This window comes from Crassostrea angulata, chromosome 3, assembly GCF_025612915.1.
Source record: "Crassostrea angulata isolate pt1a10 chromosome 3, ASM2561291v2, whole genome shotgun sequence".
NCBI lineage: Eukaryota > Metazoa > Mollusca > Bivalvia > Ostreida > Ostreidae > Magallana > Magallana angulata.
Window position 1 is genome coordinate 22,769,143 of NC_069113.1, and position 20,206 is coordinate 22,789,348.

Here is a 20,206-nt window from a genome sequence, read left to right on the forward strand (position 1 = left end):
TTAATTTGAAATTTCGTCATATACAATGTAACTAACAAGCATACCTACAAATTATAATATTGTCCATATTCATTCTTTTTTCAAGTAAAACCGACCTTTCCTCTAAAAAAAATGATACAAAATTGTATTTTATACTTTTAACTTGCTTAAACAATTCAATGAAAACACCCCCACCACACCCCTTTCACACCTGTGGCCCCTCTCTGACCCAAGAGAGTTACGCTACGCATAAATTTTAAAATGCTTAATGCCTGCTTGGTTCCATTTAAGGTGGTAGGGGACATCTGCCGATATTAATGTGGATTTGAGTACATTACAATTAAAATACTTTCACGCTGTTATATCAAAACTTTGGGAAAGAAACTACATAAATAATATAAAAATCATACTTGATGTAATTCTTTATTTTGATAAATAATACGTCACAACATGGAAGTGTCCCATACCACTTTACTTTGAAATAATAACAATACTCGGAAGTTAATACTGGTACACGTATTTGTCTTTATTTACTACAATAATATAATTTCTTTTTCAATTGAACCACTGTCTCCCTCTCCCATCCTTATCAAGGTCTTTCCCTTGCCTGACCCAGGGGTTACCATAAAGTTATGATACCTGGTGTGAGCTATACACAAACTCTTAAAATTTCTTATTCTATCTAAGTTCTATGTAAACTTGACAAAAAATATTTCAGAATTCTGAATATTTATGAAAGTGAAGTTTTTATTTGTCAAGTTTATATGAAAGTAAGCAAGTCTTCCTAGAGTTTTTTGTGTGTAAATAATCATTCTGAAAAAGTGGAGCTATTTCCACTATAAACGCCCCCTTTGTGGTGTCCTCTTTCTGACATTCAGGTATCATTAAGCTTGCAAAACCTTAAGGTGTCTCACTACACCTTGAAATAGTTTCTCAAATCAGCAGAAAATTGCTTGATTATGATAGAAAGCATGATGGATAAGAAGTATATATATCAAATAGGCAAAAGAATGTGCAATTTTAGGTAAGAATTGGATTTTCAAAAATTTCATTCAGTAAACATAAACAAAAGCCCCAGGTGGATTCGAACTCATGACCTGCGGTTCACAAGCCTGATACTTTAACCACTGAGCTATGACGATATACATCTGAATCGATTGATACAAACAGTTTAACAAAACATTTTTAAAAATCGCCATCTTGTGACAAAGTGTCTTAAAAAGTATAAGTCTCGGTGTAGTGAAGTACCTTAATATTAAAAAAAATTTTGAATTTTACTAAAAAAAAGTATCCTCATTTTGTCAAAAAATATTTTAAGAAGGATGTTTCATCAAATATAACATTGATATAAAAAAAACATTTTTCATTGATGGAATTGATGCACAATAAATATTTAAATCAGACACTCCGTATCATACACAAGTTTTAATCAAATAAAAATCATAATATGTATTTGCATGAATCAATAAGGAAAAGTATAAAATAAGTTCCTTTCTATAAAGGTCTTTCCCTCTTTCAGTCCAGAAGGTAGTTCATATCGGTGCATGCTTGGGTACAGTACAACAGACAAATATTGATCGTTTTCGTCCAATGCCAGATCGCCCTTTGTCACCTGTTCATTGAATGCCAAACCAACCATGAATGGATAAGACCCTTTTTGTTTACATGTCTCGATGTACTTGTCATAGTAACCTTTCCCTCTTCCAAGCCGAGAGCAATTTTGACCGAAAGCAAGTCCAGGGCAAACGAGTACCTCAATTCCACCTAGGAAATTTAAAGAACATGCATATTAATAAGTACCACATAATTCAAACAAAGCAAGAGTAAAAAACATAGGTAATCACAGATTACAAAGCTCACCGAGACGAGACATCACCCTTATGAGACTTCACCTTTATGAGACCACCTTTATCATATTAAATGAAAATCATACTTTATGATCTTGGATATTCATGGATTCTGTTTTGACACAATATAGTACATCATCTGTTAAAAAATTGTATGATAATCATATGTTTATATGTTAATCAATACAATAATATAAAATTAAATATTGCATCCTATCATATTTACAACATATATCATACAATACAATAAGATACCATAATAAACAATGATGAGATATGATATTGTAACGTATGATATGACATTGTATTGTGTTATACGTTATTGTATTTGATCACATAATATAATATCTTAATATATAAAACAATAAAGTATTATATTACAATATCATATTACTTAATACATCATAACATTGAAACATGATATTATACTCTATAATATAGTATGATATTGTATGATACTGTATCATTTTTGAAACATAATATGATATTGTATCATATGATACAATTTAATTTGATACAACATTGTACCATATCAAATGATACAATATTATGTGATAAAGAAAAATATATAATACAACATTATATTATACATATTGTATCATTATTTTACAATATCATACAATACAATTTCATGTGATGTGATAATATATCATATTTTAAACCAATATCATATTATACAATATATCGTATGATACGATATTATACAATATTACAGTATCATATTATACAATTTCATGTGATATAATTCTACATTACAGAAACTAATATCATATTATTCAATATCGTATGATACAATATTATAACACAATATTGTAACATAGGATACAATATTATATTTTGCAATATCTTATGCAATAGTATCATGTGATAAAATGATAAATTAATAATACAATATAATATTATATAATATTGTATCATAATAAACAATACTTTACATAACGATATCATGATACAATATCATAACATTAAATATCAAAAAAATTGATACAATATTATATCGTATCATATAACTTTTTATCATATTACATATGATATTATATTGTATCATATAAAACAATATTGTTTCATACCATACAATACTATATCATAGGAATCATGTTATATCATTTATCAACAAACACATCTACTATCGAGCAGGTTTGAGTGAGGTAGGAGATTTCTTTAGCATCCTTGATAATGGAGATCAGGCTCTGCATCTGAAGCAACCTCTGCGTTTCATTTATGATATAGTTAAATCAACTATGCAAGCTATCATCTATAAAACATGTGACCTGTTCCAAAAAAACTAAACCTCATCCAGCATCCGAAACCTATGGCTCAGATTCAGCATTCAAGCCTGTCAGGTGCATCAGTATACATAAGACGCATCTCCATGCAAGTTTGGTGAAGTTCAGATCAGTAATAACTAAGATATTATCATCAGAGGGCACTAGCAATTAAAACCTTAACCTGCTCCAGCATCCGCAACCTATGGCTCAGATTCAACATCCATGCCTGTCAGGTGCATCTGTATCATAAGACACACCATCCATTCAAGTTTGGTGAAGTTAGGACCTGTAATAACTAAGATATATTTTTTAGCATCCTTGATAATGGAGATCAAGCTCTGCATCTTAAGCTTCCTCTGTGATTCATTCATATTACAGTTTAATCAACTATGCAAGTTTGAAATAGTACTATTATCTATTAAACATGTGACCTGTTCCAAAAAACTTAACCTAATCCAGCATCTGAAACCTATGGCTCAGACTCAGCATTCAAGCCCGTCAGGTGCATCAGTATCATAAGACGCACCATCCATGGAAGTCTGGTGTAGTTAGGACAAGTAATAACTAAGATATAATCATCAGAGGGCACCTGCAACAAAATCTTTAACCAGCTCTAAAAACCTTAACCTCCTTCAGCATCTGTAACCTATAGCTCAGATTCAGCATCCAAACATGCCTGGTGCATCAGTATCATAAGACACACCAACAATGCAAGTTTGGTGAAGTACGGACCAGCAGTAACTTAGATATTGCTATCAAAGGGCACCTGCAACAAAAACTTTAACCTGCTCCAAAAACCTTAACCTCCTCCAGCATCCGAAACCTATAGCTCAGATTCAGCACTCAAGCCTGTCTGGTGCATCAGTATCATAAGACACACCATCCATGCAAGTTTGGTGAAGTACGGACCTGCAGTAACTTAGATATTGCTATCAAAGGGCACCTGCAACAAAAACTTTAACCTGGTCCAACAACCTTAACCTCCTCCAGCATCTTAAATTTAGGACTCAGATTCAGCATCCAAGTATTTCAAGTCCATAAGTAGGTCCAGATGCATCATCCATGCAAGTTTGGTGAAGATAGGACAGGTAATAGCTTAGATACAGGACATGCAACAAAAACTTTAACCAGGTCCGGACGCCGACGCCGACGCCGACGCCGACGCCGAGGGTATAGCATAAGCTCCCCCTGACTTCGTCTCGGTGAGCTAAACATAGGAATTCTGTTAATAGGGTTATCAAAAATTATTTGGAATTCCCCCAGTCTTAATATACAATATCTATTCATGAATACAAACATTCATACTTGTTACACGTACCTAAACTTAGGGCATCTAATCGTGTTTCTCCATCCTCTGGTTGCTTGATTTTCCAGGCGGTCTCTGGCATTCTTTCATAATCTTGCCACGAATTTAGAGGAACCATTTTCATCGTGTCACCTTTGTAGAAGGGCACAAAAATTTCTTTCCTGTGCTTTAACAGAGTCTGTATAATGACCTTTGTGTCGACTTCATCGTCTCGACTCAAGTAAATACCGAAGCTATTACTCTCCTGTACTTTTGGTATATCTAAAAACTACAGGATCAAATCTTGAAATGAGAATTATTTCAATATGGCAAGGGTACTATATAATTTATATTCAGCTTGATGTAATAATTTACACAAGTTTAATCAAGATAGTGAGACAGAATTTTCATTGACTCTGATAACTAATTACCATTTGTGTTAGTCTTCTAGACTGGGACTCCTTAATTAGCTTTGGTATAGCAGCAATTCTGGCTTTACACTCTTTCCTAAGCATAGCCTTTACAGCTTTTGCTGACATTTGTTGAGCCATTGGCTCTAACTTAGGGTCTAAACAGCTACAATAATAAGGCCAAACTAAAATTATTGTTTGTTTGGAATTGCCTCCTGCCTCATTGAATTACCCCTGCTTATAAAGTTTTATAAGCAAAACATATATTTATATAAATTATTTTATAAGCAAAACATATATTTATATAAATTAATGAAAAAAATTCTTTGGAACTTTTTTCATTAATTTATATAAATATATGGAGATTTTTTTTTTTTTTTATCAATCTTTAGTTTCAATAGTTAAACTTCAAGTTTGAAAAATAAAAAAATAAATTCCCTCCCTTCCCACTGTGTCTAGAGACCTCCAGGCGACAATTCCAAACACTTTTTTTAAGGATGGCTTTATGGCAAATTACTATGACATATGACAACGAAATATCTTTCAGGTCCAACACAATCCCTTGATTTTAGCTACATGTTTATATTTTGATTCAGCTATATAACTCAATAAAAGTTTTTCGAATATCCTGTTGAAGCTATTCTGACATTTTATGTACTATATAGTTTTTTTTACAAGAATTAAAGAAATAAACAATTGCAAGTTTGTGACAATTAACTGATGATTGTGTATACTATTGACTATAAAAACAGCATCCCAAATCAATGTTAGTTTCATCACCATTGCAGTTTTTGAACTTCAACACATACTTTAAAGATGCAATTTCATTGTTCAGCTGAAGTTTGGCAAACTGTCCATCACCTTCACCTTGTGTGAAATGAGTCTTCATCATGATTATTTCGTTTTCATTTTTATCAATCGATAAACTAGTTAAAGCTGGATCATATAGATTTCTGCCCCTTCACTTTCTATACAGCTATGAATCACAATTGGTTTTCATAAGAAATTGAGGAGAAAATACTCAGTAGATGTAAATATATTGTGTAGAATTATTACAAATTATAAAAGTTAACTAGAACTGTTCTTTGTGTTATTTCAAAGTAATTGTTTGGTCATGAGTTAATTGCTTTAATTATTTAGCCCTATGAACTTTAACGAAGCCCTTTCAACATCTGTTGGAGACACGATTTGATGGATAATCTTTATAGGAATTGTGACTTGTGTAAAGAAAAGTTCAAAGTACAAGTTTTACTATTTATGGCTGCTGAGAATGTACAGATTTCAGAAAAAAGTAAGCCGACAAAACTCACAAAACAGCTTTTACCAAGCTATTCTGAATAATTGAATGAAAAGCTATATTCATGTACACCCTTTTCAAGATATATATATAGATCAAAGACACTCCCCATCTTATGACTTAATTTGTAAAGAAAAAATGTAAACCCTTTAAACACGAAATTGATTTTGTAATACTTTTTTCTTCACAAATTAAGATGGAAGTGCCTTTGATACAGTCACTACCACTGACAGATGCATCTGAACTGACACAGATGCATGAATGGATTAACGTTACACAAGTTAATTAGGAGATTGTGCTAGACTTGTTGAGAGAAAATTACGTGTCAACATGGTCAATCCGTAAATAACTGAATATATTTTTTAAATTGCATAAAAAGCATTTGAATTTCATGATGAACATCGTTTACCTTTGATTTAGTCCTTTATATATAATCCAAACTTTCACTTTCGTTTCGTCGATTATAGACACCTCGTGCGAGCAATGATTCGGGAACAATACACAATACATACCCAACCATAACAATAAATATTTACTTCAAGAAATAACAAGAAATCATATTGACTCTAGCGTCAAATAGCCGCAAAAAATAAAATTGCTGTATAAATCATCATTGGCTGGTTACATAAAAACACACCACAAAGAAGAAAATAACGTGTTGTTTTTGAAAAGAATGAAGAACTCCAAAATTTTCCGATTAGATTATTTTGTCTCGATAAAAACGCGCCAAACAAATCTTCTAAGTATGTCCTACTTTACATTTGCGAGTAAAACAAAAATATGTGAAATTTTTTTTAAAAAGGCATAAAGCATATGTACATGCAAATTTACTTTTAATTTATAAAAATAAGCATAATATTAATTCTGTTTAAAGAACTATTCCGCAGAAACGCAGTTGCAATATTTAAATGTATATCAAATAACGGACTGTTAAACAATTACATATTATATAATTATATTAATACAAATATATAAATATACCCGTTGATCCACGTCTAAAATCTCTTAATTATTGCTATTGCCGTTTGAAAAAAATACATATACATATTACATTTGTATATATCGAAGAATTCTCAAATATGGTCCGCATCTGTATCATATTTACATATACAGATGTAAATCACTGCTTTTACGCTTTTTGGAAAGGTTGTAAACAAGAGGCCCACAGGCCTTGACGGTCACCTGAGTACCATTTAGCCCGTACATGAACCTGTCATGCAAGCTTAAATTCATTTTGGAGCTCTGACGAAACTCCTCATGCAGACTACCTCCCCCTTTTTTATTTGAATATGGACATAATAACAATTTTATACCCTTTGCTTATCTCTACGGCTGTGATATTTAGACAATAAAATCAATGGGTTTTTATTTTTTTTTTTGCAGTCTTTGGTTATCCATGCAGGATATGAAGGTATCATATATTATTGTTCTATTTGTATAATTATATATATATATTATAATGCCAAGTAAACCATATCGACTGAAATTGTTTTTAAAAAGTTACAGAGTAACAGAGTTTAGTAAAGGATTATATTTTGTGGCGGAAGGTTTTCAAGAAGAAAATGAACAATTTTCATAACTCAGTAGTTTAAGAGTACCGTGACCATAGCTTCCTCATTTTTAGCGCAAACTAAACTTCCAGAGAGTTTGTTTAATGCAATATATTCATGATGTTCTGAAAAACATCTCTGAACAATATTTTGATATTTCTGTTGATATATTTTTGTAAATTTAACTTATATTTCACAGAAGTCAAGAAAAAAATTACTCCAGTTTTTTGCCTAAAATTAGCTTATTTCATGCCATATCTCAATTTTTTTTAGATTTGATCCCTTCTTACAATATTTTGATATTTCTGTTGATATATTTTTGCAAATTTAACTTATATTTCACAGAAGTCAAGAAAAAAATTACTCCAGTTTTTTGCCTAAAATTAGCTTATTTCATGCCATATCTCAATTTTTTTTAGATTTGATCCCTTCTTACAATATTTTGATATTTCTGTTGATATATTTTTGCAAATTTAACTTATATTTCACAGAAGTCAAGAAAAAAATTACTCCAGTTTTTTGCCTAAAATTAGCTTATTTCATGCCATATCTCAAATTTTTTTTTAGATTTGATCCCTATACTTTTTTTTTATATTTGCATGAGACATTAAACGTATGTCTACTTGTATGCCAAGTTTTGTAAAGATGACATTACTATTATATTTTTATTTGCGTTATAATTTGATTACTCTAAAATTTTGTGACAATTTTAACCTCTGCTGTTGAGTACATTTTGCTCTGGCATTTAAAGCCACCAGAATAGCGAGGTTTTTAAAAATTTGACTTAGATATTACTTTTATAGTGACAACATGTGTTCAATTTCATACTGTATTGAAATCACAACTAAATATAGCTGCAGATCTGTAGCTCTCTGGTTGAAAAAATTCGGATAGACAAACCAGAGAGCTACAGTTCCAAGCGTTGTAAAAACCTCCGATTTACGCCGCCGTTTTTGTGTCGCTCGCTTCGGGAATTATATCCGACTTTAAAAGCATTCAACCGCCTAAAAAATTGGATTTATTAATTAAACATATAGTTTACCCTAACTCTGCTAACTTTGTTTTCCTTTCAATGGTTCACAACGGCCATCCTTCGCCTTGGAATGTCATCGTTTTAAAAAACTCGCCTTATGACAGCCATGTTTACCTAGTAGCGAGTCTCGGGTGCGTCGATTTACCCAAATGGACCCAAATGAACCCAAATGGACCCAAATGGCGATTAAAGTGGAAAACAATTATAATAAAATCCTTATTACTAATATTATCACTTGTTTTAGTCATTTCATGGGGTTGTTAGCCGTTATTAAGAAAAATAAAGACCCAAATGGCGATTCAAGCGGAAAACAATTATAATAAAATCCTCATAATTTAGGGAAATTTGGAAAAATGAAAGCCGAAGGTCCAAAACAATAATTAAAATTATTTCAGTATATCTTTAAAAATTGTTTTTGAAAAATAAAGATGAGCATTTTATCTCGATTTGTAAAAGTATATAATGTATGTAATTATATTCAAATAATATAAATATATATATTATGTAAAAATAAAACAACTTTTTAAAATAATTTTAATTATTGTTATGGACCTTCGGCTTTTATTTTTCCAAATTTCCCTAAATTATGAGGATTTTATTATAATTGTTTTCCGCTTGAATTTGGGTCCATTTGGGTAAATCGACGCACCCGAGATCTCGCTACTAGGTAAACATGGCTGTCATAAGGCGAGTTTTTTAAAACGATGACATTCCAAGGCGAAGGATGGCCGTTGTGAACCATTGAAAGGAAAACAAAGTTAGCAGAGTTAGGGTAAACTATATGTTTAATTAATAAATCCAATTTTTTAGGCGGTTGAATTAATGCTTTTAAAGTCGGATATAATTCCCGAAGCGAGCGACACAAAAACGGCGGCGTAAATCGGAGGTTTTTACAACGCTTGGAACTGTAGCTCTCTGGTTTGTCTATCCGAATTTTTTCAACCAGAGAGCTACAGATCTGCAGCTAAACTAAATAATAGTTCAAACTGTAAGTATTGATTTCTTCAAATAATCAATTTCAGCAATAATTTCAGGAAAACTATCATTTCTGTTTGGTGCACCATATTTCTAAAAAATGTCATGTGACATGGGTCACAAATAAAATAAATGAACATATTTGAGGTCCCCATCTTGATATCAAAGTGGTATTCAGGTGATTGACATTACTATTAATGCAGGTGTCAACCTCCTTAATTTAGTTCGGCCGTCATATAAAAGCATAATCCACCCTATAAAAGAAATCGTTATCTTGGTGACTTTGTTGAGATCAATTTCTATACAAATCAAATAAGTCGTAATCTTCAAAAATCTTCTAGACAAAGACAACAGAAGAACGAATATAAAGAAAATTTTAGAATGAATATTTATTTATCATCCCAATACGTCAATCAAGCATAATTTTGCTGTACATAAAAAAAGTTTGACCTTTTCATATTATGCGTTACATGCATCTATAAATATTTTCAATGGTCCATAATATATATGTAGTGTAATATTTATACTCATCAACATTATTAATAATATAAGTAAAACAAAATATTAGTTTTCCCTATTTCATTTTCTGTTTTATTAATTAATCAAAAGCCATCTGGTAGTACAGTAAATCCAAGCTTTTAGACTTTCTTGAAGTGTATAATCTGTTATCTCAAACGCGGCTTGTTGTTAAATCCTTCTCTGTATTCTTTCCTATTGATTTAAGAATTAGTGTATGATTTTAAACAAATATGTACACATTTTATTAAGTCAGCCTATTTTATCGACTTCAGGCTCGGTCATTATGACTTTCTGTGGCCAATGTATTTTGTAATTTGCCGGGTGAAAGGGATACATTTAATATGATATTTATCTTTGGAACAAACGACATACTATACTATTTGTTCATCAGTAGAATTTGCATTCTTTGATGACATTCAACTTAAATCTGTTAGTAACAATATCTGAAGCAAACAAATTAGATTTATTCGGTTAATCTCTAGCATCAGTCTTATAAACAGACAATTACACTATTGGTATATTGGACGGACAAACAAATCAAACAATGTTGCAAAAAATGTGGAGTGCATACTGATCCCTTTTTTATTTTTGCAAACCACGTTAAAAAAATCATGCATCATCTTTAAACCAAGAATGATGTTCCTTTCTATTTTTAGCCCAATTGCCTAATATCACCACCTTTCTATAGAAAATTAATATCATAGAAATGCATGTCCTTGTTAAACTTATCAATTTCATCGTTAATTACAAACAAGCTTGTGTAATTTTCTTAAATACAAACTATCTCCTTGATCATCCTCGTTTCTGGAAACCATTTGCAATCCAAAACTAACCATTGCGTACTCTAAGAGTAGACCGAATATCGGCAATATTTTAATTCAGTGCCTAAATTCAGTGGACGAGCATGGTATCATGGTTTTAATATCAATGTCTAGATCGGAAGCTATCAAACATCTCTTTAAGTTTAACACTTACCGAGATCTCTATTTCGTCTAATTATCTTGCTCTGATAGATACTGACTGCGAGGGCTACCGGAGGCCTTTCACTGAAGAATGCGTTGAATGTAGAATGAAGTTCAATTGAAGTTAAATCATAAATTGTAATCGTAAATCCTAAAAGGATTTTCAATTTTTTGTTTTATCAAATTCAATTTCTGTGAGAGGTTCAATTGGCGCGGTGTTAAACACTGTTGAAACTAGTTACTAAAGTATCTAGATATATGTTATTTTTAGACGGTACCAAATTTGCCTTTTTTCTACTGACGATTTCTTTTCAACCGAACATCGCACTTAGCTAACATGGAAGCATTCTTCGGACTAGCACTTTCGGACTTGTTCAGATAAAACAAAGGCGCATGTTTTCAACGCAATTGGGACATAAGTACAAATGATACTATTAATAAAATGTTTCAAAAATCTTCCCAAGAACCGAAAGTCGTTAATGAAAAGATAAAGGTTACAGTAAAGTTGTAAGGTTATTTGAAATATTGATAATAGGAAAAGAAATGTATAAATAAAATTTTAACAGAAGAAAGGTGTTATGAAGATCCAATAGCTAATTTATTTCTAAGTCGGGAAGTTACATAGTAAATGAAAAATTGGTATTTAGTGTAAAAAAAGTATGGATGCCACAATTTCAATTTATTGATCATTATAAATATTTTTAAAGTCTGCCTGAAAATAATGTAATATCTACTGGTTGAGTTAGTTTCCAACTGGAATTTAAGAAAGACATTATTGTATATGCACGTTGCTACTAGTCGTTTTGTTGCTTGATATATGCCTTTTATTGATATTCCAGATTATAAGGAACCGATAAAGGTTTTTGCATGTTCAATATCTATGTGAAAACATGACTCATAAAGCTTCTTTTAAGAATGCAACTTTACTACGTTTTTATATGAAGGCAAAACATACGATCTTTCACCCTTATGTTTTCGAATATTTCTAAGGTATTCCCAAAATTGAGATGTAGTTTTTGTAAAAAATCATATAGTAGATTTGGTAATCGTTCAAATATGAACAGAAAACTACAAAAATAATGTTGAATTTGCATCTTAATCCTTAGATAAATCTTCACAATGTTTTGTAAAGGATTTGATCATTAGTACATGCATCGACTCAGTTGAACTATATGAAAAATGGAAAAATACTGTAGCTGTATGAAGTAAGCCATATTCTTTTTAAATAATGCTATTATTACCATGATAAATGTATTGATAAATAATATTCATATTCCGAGTGATGTCTATATCATTGCAATTCTTAAATTGATATTGATAATTTTATTGTAAAATACAGATATCAGTATCTTTTAGAGAATGTGAGAGTTTCTCTGACAAGCTCTAATTTTAACAATTTGAAACAAGATTATATTTTGTGTTTGTTTATCTATTGATGCGCTCTTATTACTAAAATATCTATTGCATCAATACAAATCAACGTATTCAATCACTGTCTTTCTCGGAACCTTTTCCAAAGAAACCGCCACATTTTTTGCAGACGATCGCTACACTTCCTCCAATAACGGTAGCAACTACCACCACTAGACTAACGGTGAGGTATTCCCATCCCGGAAGTCCAAGAAGTTTCCGGTCTAAGCCATTTTCCTCGATATCAAAGATAATCGGCGTACGTGGGGTAGTCGAAATGGAACCTCCTTCCATCTCGAAAGGACCCAACTCTTCTTCATTTTCAATCTCAATTGGAAGCGGCTCAACTTGCCGATGAAGATTTTGTTTATCTGAATACACATATGTATATATAAACAACATTTACGTAAGCTTGGTGTTTTGTTTTCACTTATTCAGATAACGTTATCCTTAATCAACCAAAAAAAGATTTAAAAAAAATGTTTCCCGCTTTTATCGTCCATTTCTAGATCTTCTTTTAAAAATCATCGTTTTTACACCCTTACTCCCTCCCCCCAAAGAGTGATATTATCTTTATTTGTGTATTTGTATTAATTTAAATTACCTTGATTTAAAAACCTTTGATTTGGTAGGGCCCAGGAATATGGTAGGCATATCACACAAACAATCAAGAAAAACCTGTATGTGGATAAAAAAAAATAATATAAGTAAAGAAAGAAATTCATGAACAAAGCCCAATGACCCGTCTCCCTCTTAATCATTATTATATAACTATTTGAACAAAAACATGGCTTTTGGTTGCTAGTATCAATCGATTGTTATTTTTCAAAAATGAAAAATTAACTTTTTTTTGTTCATGATATAAATGGTATCAAAAAGGGGTTTAAATACTTTCATTTTCACAAAAATAAACAAAAACACGCGCATTGAAAAGTGACACACATTAAATGTACATATATTAATTTCCTATATAATAGTTTTGACATCATAAATTCTATATAACCATACAGTTATTATAATCATGAAAAATAACTGAGAAGCAAAGTGTATGAAAAATTATGACAAAACACTTACCATTTAAGACAGACCATATTTTTCCTTGTCCAAACTAACAGTGGTAAATTCCACTTTAATAAAATAAATTTAAGTTCGGCCTCCAAAGTTTAGATTTATATTTACAAAACTATAATTCAACTTAAGAAATATTGATCTTGGTGACTTTGTCAGATCAATTTCTGAACAAATCAAATACATTTAAATCTTCAGAGATTTTTATAGATAAAGCATTCCTAATCGAAACAGAAGGACAAATATAAATGCATGCATTAAGAATATTTTATGATGAACATTTTAACCACGGTAGGTAAATCAAGCATATGATGTACATCAAATTATTCGATCTATTCACACCTCTCCGTACATGCATCTATTAGTAGTTTATGACCCATTGTAATGGTTGTATATCTGCTATATTCACTAAGTTAACATTAATATTAATGTGTTTATTAATAAGTAAAATTAACGTTTTTGCTATTCTAATCAAATCTTTGTGGTAAATCCAACTTTTAAAGGGGCATGGTCACGATTTTGGTCAAATTCTATTTTTCTGTTTTTATTATTTGCAGTGCTTTAGAAATGCATTTCTAATGATCAAATGAAATGTGAGAGTCAGTCTTAAAGTTTAAAGCAAGATACAGAGCTCACAAATCTGTGTCATCAAGGCTCGTGCCCTGTTTTTGTTTACATAGGTTCAATATACCAATAAAAGCCTTTTTCAAGCTGATTTTTTTATCTTCTTATTCATTTTAAGCATAGATAAACAGTTCCTAACGTTCAACACATTCATTTTAGGTCTAGAATTGAAATTTTCACTTTCACTTCAACATTCAAAATGTAAACAAAAGCTTTGTTTACATAGCAAAGAATTGTAAGCTCTGTAACTCGCTTATAACTCAACAAATGACACTTAAATTTCGGTTGCCTTTTAAGAATGTCTCACTGAAGCATTGTAAACATTAAAATCAGAAAAATAATTTTTTACCAAAATCGTGACCATGCCCCTTTTAGACTTCCTTAAAAGTGTAGTCTTTATCTCAAACGCTGCTTTTCAGTAAGTGCATGGATGTATTCTTATCTATTAATTTAAGAATTTTTGTATGAATTTAAACAAATATAATTTCACGTTTCATAAGGTCAACCTATTGACATATCATATCAACTTCGTGCTCGATCTTTGTAAATTTCTTAAAGGCCAATATATTTAGTGATTAGCCAGGTGAAAAGGCTGATAACATTCAACCTAAATCTTGTACTCGGTATCTTTATAGAAAATATCTAGTTCAAGCCCAAATCGCACAATATTTAAATATGGAATGATTATTTTTAGAGAAATGTGGTAAATATCACTCAGACCAATCAATAAAATTCAATAGGAGAAAAAAGTGAATAGAAATATGCCTAGATAACATGTGATATAAAGCAAACGAATTAGATTTATCTAAACTACTATATTAAAATAATAGACTCGAATTTTTTAGCATTAATACCGATAAATTGGAAGAGTACTGTCTTTTGTTTTATATGTTTTAAACATCATTGGTACTTGAAGATTACCAATTTGTTTTTATTTTTTCTCAATCAGGCTTCTTTAATTAATAATCAACGAAAATTCCTCAAAAAATTCCGGCAATCATCTGAATTTTTTGGATTTTATAATCTTGCGCATGCGCGTTACATTCACGCTAAATCATTAGAGGCTCTTTATTTTATGTTTCCACAATATCATATTTGCATGGATAAACTTGGAAAGGATAAAACAAATGTGTGTTAATTTTCATTGGAATTTTTTTTATGTTCATCAAAGAAAATACGGGAGATAACTTTAAGACAGTGCATTTACTAGAAAAAATTCCGAGAGTTTTGAATGTCAACAAGATGTGTAAAAAACGTTGTTGAAATATGTTGGATTCTGCAATGATAGATTTAAACTTTTCGAGAAAAGGTATTTACAGCTTAAAATGGTTTTTGTGAACAATTTGACAGTTATATTCAATGCAACTTAATTTTCTCCAAAATCGTTTTGGAGCGATTCAGCAATTTTCTGCTACATTACGGGTATATGGGAGACATTTCATCGTCGGAACCCACAGGTTCCGACGATGAACCCGTGGGTTCCGACGATGGAGGCATTTTGACTGTGATAAAGGCATTTCCAGAGACACAGTTAGATTATTCCAACTGAACAGAGTGTAGTGAAATTAATAGCATTATTGTAGGCTTGAAGTGTCGTTATGCAAATGTCAACAATATACGGTGTTTCGATGTATATATTTTGTAAATGCCCGATATCATATGCAATGTCAACCCGTGCATGCACGCACGGGTAAAAATCTAGTTTAGCTAATATATAACAATCAAAGATTTCTCAATTTTTTACAATTTTACAACTACCATAAGTCTTCTTTAAAAAAAAATTGTTTTATAACATAATTCCGTTTTTAGTATTTTGTGTTCACAATTATAAATTATATATGTGTTTTCCTACCATTATGCATTCAGGTCATTGTTAATCAATACCAAGATGACCTAAAAGATACATATTAAGATCAGTAGTAATAATTAGTGATGAGAAATAAGTAAGTATTGACACTAATTAAGAAGTAGGTCAATGTCCTCCCAGGGCTTCCGTATATAAATCCCCTGTTTTTTTAATTTATGAAAACCCCTTTTAAACTTTATTTTGTTTTATTTCGCTTGTAAATTTTCACTTAGCATTCAAACCCTGCAGAGAGAACACCACTGCTATTTTGACAGCTACATTTGCAATAATCACTTTACAGTCACTGTTCCAAAGTTTTAGGAATTTTAACACACTTCCATCACTTGATGTATATTTATACATTATTAAATCTAAAGAAAGTTGGCCCGTCTCTCGTTTATATTTATATTAGTCCGAACGTCCACTATTTCTTTGATATCCGTCGGTTCTGGAAACCATATACAATTCAAAACTGGTCATCGCTTACTATTCGGCTGATGTTTTGATTCAAAGTGCCTTTAGTAAAAGAGCAGAGTACTATGATTTTAATACCAATGTCAACGTTTAACCATAACTGAGATTTCCTTTCCTCCATTTACCTTGATCTAGAAGATGCTGGCTACAAGACTTCAATGACTACTAGAAACCTTTCAGTGAATAATGCTTTGTGTTATGTTCGGTTGAAATTAAATCATAAGAAGATTTCATATACTTTTTAATTCCTATGGTTGGCGCATTGTTAAACGCCGTTGAAACCTTTTCCATGCGATTTACGAACTATTTAGATACAATCATCATAGGCCCTTTGCTCTTCCCCTTTTTATATGTGCCATTTTTTGTCATCTACTTCTCTAGACAAGCGGATTATTTCATTTTAACCGAATATTGCGCTAAGCAGTTTAGCGGTTTCGAACTTGTTCAGATAAAGATATATTCTTTTGCATATGTTCAACATCAATGTGGAAACAAATGATTCATGAATATTCTTTAATGCAATTTTATAATGCTTTTTATGAAGGCCAAACATACGGCCTTTCACCTTTATTGAAATTGATAATGAATATTGGAGTCATGGCATGTTTTTATATTGTTCCCAACTGAGATGTGTTTTTTTAAAAATAATTAATCACCCTTGTAGATTTAGTTATCGTGCAGAATGACCATAACTTTAAAAAAAGTATTCCTTGAATTTGAAAAATTTAATCCGTAAAATAATTCCTCACAACGGTTTACACAAGATTCGATCAATATTGCATGCAGCGACTCAGTTCAACCATATGTACAATGGAAGTTTATCTATATTCAGTAAGCGATGTTCTTTTTATACAATGATACTTTAATAAATATAGTGTTTGTTATGATCTATTTTTCGAGTGCTGTCTATTTTATTGCAATTCTTAATTAAAGTCAACAACATAGATATCAGCATCTTTTAGAGAATCAAAGAGATTTTCTATGACTTGCTCTAATTTCAACGATTTGAAACAATCTAATATTTTGTGTTTGTTCATTTATTGATGTGCACTTTTCATTGAAATATATATTGAATCCGTACAAATGAACGTGTCCCAACTTCGTTTTTTCCAGACTTTATTTTCGTTATCATTTCGTCTTGTTGGTTAATTGACTCAAGATTTGTTGTGTAGATTTTGAATGAGAAACTACGAACGAAAGTTTGATTAGCAGACGATAAAGAAATAATTTTCAAACATCCCGTTTATACATGTATTACTAATCAGTTTTGTCCTTAATTAAGAGATATCAGGTTCTTTAATAAAAAAAACCAACAACAACAAAACCTTTTGTGATACAGATATTGGACGTATCGATCTATCTATTTTGTTATGTAACGGTAGAAATGAAAGAAGGTCATCTTAATGCCGATCTCTGTTCGACAATTGAAAATAAATATACAAGCACAAGCGCTTGTATCTGTAATAAAAATTCAAATGAGCACAGTTATCCAACACATTTACAATTTGAAACAGTCCATAGTCAATTGGTTCTGCTCCTAAATTAAATTTAAAGGTATATACTAGTATATGGCGTTTTTGGAGTGAAATTTATGACATGAGTTGGAGTAAAAATATACATCATGAACCTTAGAATCAGACGTTTCACAAACTCCTGTCCCATAAAACATGTTATATCTTTGGTTATTTGTCTCAACTTTGACTTTGCTACATGTCTGATAAATATTATTGTAATCAGCCATTTATAACCCCAATGAGCATGAGTGCGGGGAAAACTGTCTTAATGTCTTAAATTTGATTGTTCAGGCTTGGCAATTATAAGTGGCAAACTATGTCTCACCCATTTCTGTTTTGTCTTTTTTTTTTTATTAGAATTGATTTATGTTCGGCAGAGCGAAGCGAAAGAGAACATACACTAGTAATTGTTGTAAGTATCGCTATTTAGCGAACGATGTATTGAAAGATTCCAAGAACATGGAAAACATATTGCACAAATAAACCCACCAAAGAAGTCTTAGAGAAATTAAACAAAACATGTTTTGAATAAAACCATGCAGCTTTGCTAAAGACGTCTGATGAAATTAAATATCAAAACTAAAATTTTTCTTCAATATAACGAACTACAAATATGTTTTATCCATACAATCATTGCTTAAAATTCATTTTAACTTTAAGGTAGAAAACCTATCATTGAGGAAAAACTTACAATGTACAATATTTTCATGTTGTCCGTTGATAATCAAATTTTATGATGCATGACGTCAGGCATATCTAAGGTTTAAAAGTTGCAATCTCCGAAACAGTGCAGACAATGGGACAAGCAATATCATGATATTTCACAAAAAAGATTAACCGATGCATGTTTAAGAGGTCAGCATTTACATTCACAATTGATGAAAATGTTATATGGCATGTAATAACATCAGCGAGCAAGAGTTTTCAAGTAAATGGGACGTTCGCCATGCAGTGCACGGGTGTAATCCTGATTTAAAAATAGATCAGCATTCCACTACGGCAAAAACGGCAAAAAGGGGGGAGGGGGTCATCGCAACAAGTTGTAACATATTTTCTGTTACGGTACAATGTAAGTAATGATTGGTGTTGGATTATCAAAGAGAGTCATCAGTTTGGATTAAAACAAATATATATTTATACAGCTGGAATGATTACTGGAGGAACTAAATCGCCGAAGCGGGGTGTGACCCGATTTTCGTTCAGTTGGGCGATTTCATTAACCTTGAAAAGGGACCATAAGCGCGTGTCTTACTAAATGTACATTACTACAATTAACAATTACTAATCAAGTGTGTTTCTTAATTCGTTAGACTTCTTCTTAAACATTAGATCCAAAGTATAATATACATGTATGTAGCTGTTACAATAGAAATGTCAAAATATTCATCTAACCCTATCCCAATGGATGAGTTCATTCGTTGCGTGAACCCAGGATTTCGCGCCACAATGTCTTATTCATAGTTTTGCGCACCGATTAGTTGATGAGTCTGTAGTGATCATTCGAATACCCCAGAGCACATCATGTGTTTACATCACAGGCACGTATCATCGGGGGTTGGGGTGAGTGGGGATGCTTTCCCCTCCCCACTTTTTTGGCAGCTGGCACTTTTCTTAGCTCTATATGATAAATGGAAATATCATGGATTTGCTCCCCCCCCCCATTTCTACTTTTGTAGGAGCATGCACTAAATGAAACTGCAAATAAGGAATTCTAATTTAATTGAAGTTATAGTTAGGGTTTTTTTCTTTCACCCTTTTTTATTTGCTTGTCAAGATGATTTTGATGAAGCTGCCCACACACATTCAAAAACAATACGTGTTTGTATACCCTTTCATATTTCATATGGTTGGAAATTTTTAAAAATGCCTTTCAGTTGATTTTGCATCTTCATATAACAAATACATGTACAATTAAAAAAGAACCCGACTATTTACTCTCCAGATTTCAAGCTTACATGCACTTATATAATATGTGTACATTCCTGAAAAAAAAATGAATTAAATAAATAAATGAATTTCAAGTGATATATATGTACATGTTCTAGATCGAAGAAAAGGCGGACATTTCGTCTTAAATTTACACGTTCCGATTATAAATTTATGATCAGCAGCGAAAATTAAAATTCATTTCTAATAAGATAGCCT

General features: G+C 31.4%; 2 protein-coding genes across 3 annotated transcripts; both read right to left on the reverse strand.

The window, feature by feature from the left end:
* Positions 1 to 388: 388 nt before the first annotated feature.
* On the reverse strand, positions 389 to 6,611 carry LOC128177336 (5-formyltetrahydrofolate cyclo-ligase-like). Of its 2 annotated transcripts, none has more exons than XM_052844020.1 (4): positions 6,496 to 6,611; positions 4,811 to 4,955; positions 4,413 to 4,668; positions 389 to 1,743 (listed from the first exon to the last, which is right to left on the reverse strand). In XM_052844020.1, the coding sequence occupies exons 1-4, from the start codon at positions 6,594 to 6,596 to the stop codon at positions 1,442 to 1,444; spliced, it is 804 nt and encodes a 267-aa protein (XP_052699980.1). In that variant the 5' UTR covers positions 6,597 to 6,611; the 3' UTR covers positions 389 to 1,441. The 2 variants fall into 2 exon arrangements, with proteins under 2 accessions (XP_052699980.1, XP_052699981.1); XM_052844021.1 differs by lacking the exon at positions 6,496 to 6,611 and adding an exon at positions 5,599 to 5,693.
* A 5,823-nt stretch (positions 6,612 to 12,434) lies between these two features.
* LOC128177350 (uncharacterized) lies at positions 12,435 to 13,784 on the reverse strand. Its single transcript, XM_052844039.1, has 3 exons — positions 13,610 to 13,784; positions 13,140 to 13,213; positions 12,435 to 12,906 (listed from the first exon to the last, which is right to left on the reverse strand). Exons 1-3 carry the CDS (start codon positions 13,624 to 13,626, stop codon positions 12,611 to 12,613), a joined length of 387 nt encoding a protein of 128 aa, XP_052699999.1. The 5' UTR covers positions 13,627 to 13,784; the 3' UTR covers positions 12,435 to 12,610.
* Positions 13,785 to 20,206: the final 6,422 nt, after the last annotated feature.

Coding starts and splice junctions, on each gene's coding strand:
- LOC128177350 (XM_052844039.1), bottom strand. Junction 12,907..13,139: donor TCAAAGGTTTTTAAATCAAG/GTAATTTAAATT, acceptor ATGTGTATTCAG/ATAAACAAAATCTTCATCGG.
- LOC128177336 (XM_052844020.1), bottom strand. CDS start 6,596: ATGTATTGTGTATTGTTCCCGAATCATTGCTCGCACGAGGTGTCTATA. Junction 4,956..6,495: donor TATAAAGGACTAAATCAAAG/GTAAACGATGTT, acceptor TTATTATTGTAG/CTGTTTAGACCCTAAGTTAG. Junction 1,744..4,412: donor ATTAGATGCCCTAAGTTTAG/GTACGTGTAACA, acceptor TAAATTTCCTAG/GTGGAATTGAGGTACTCGTT.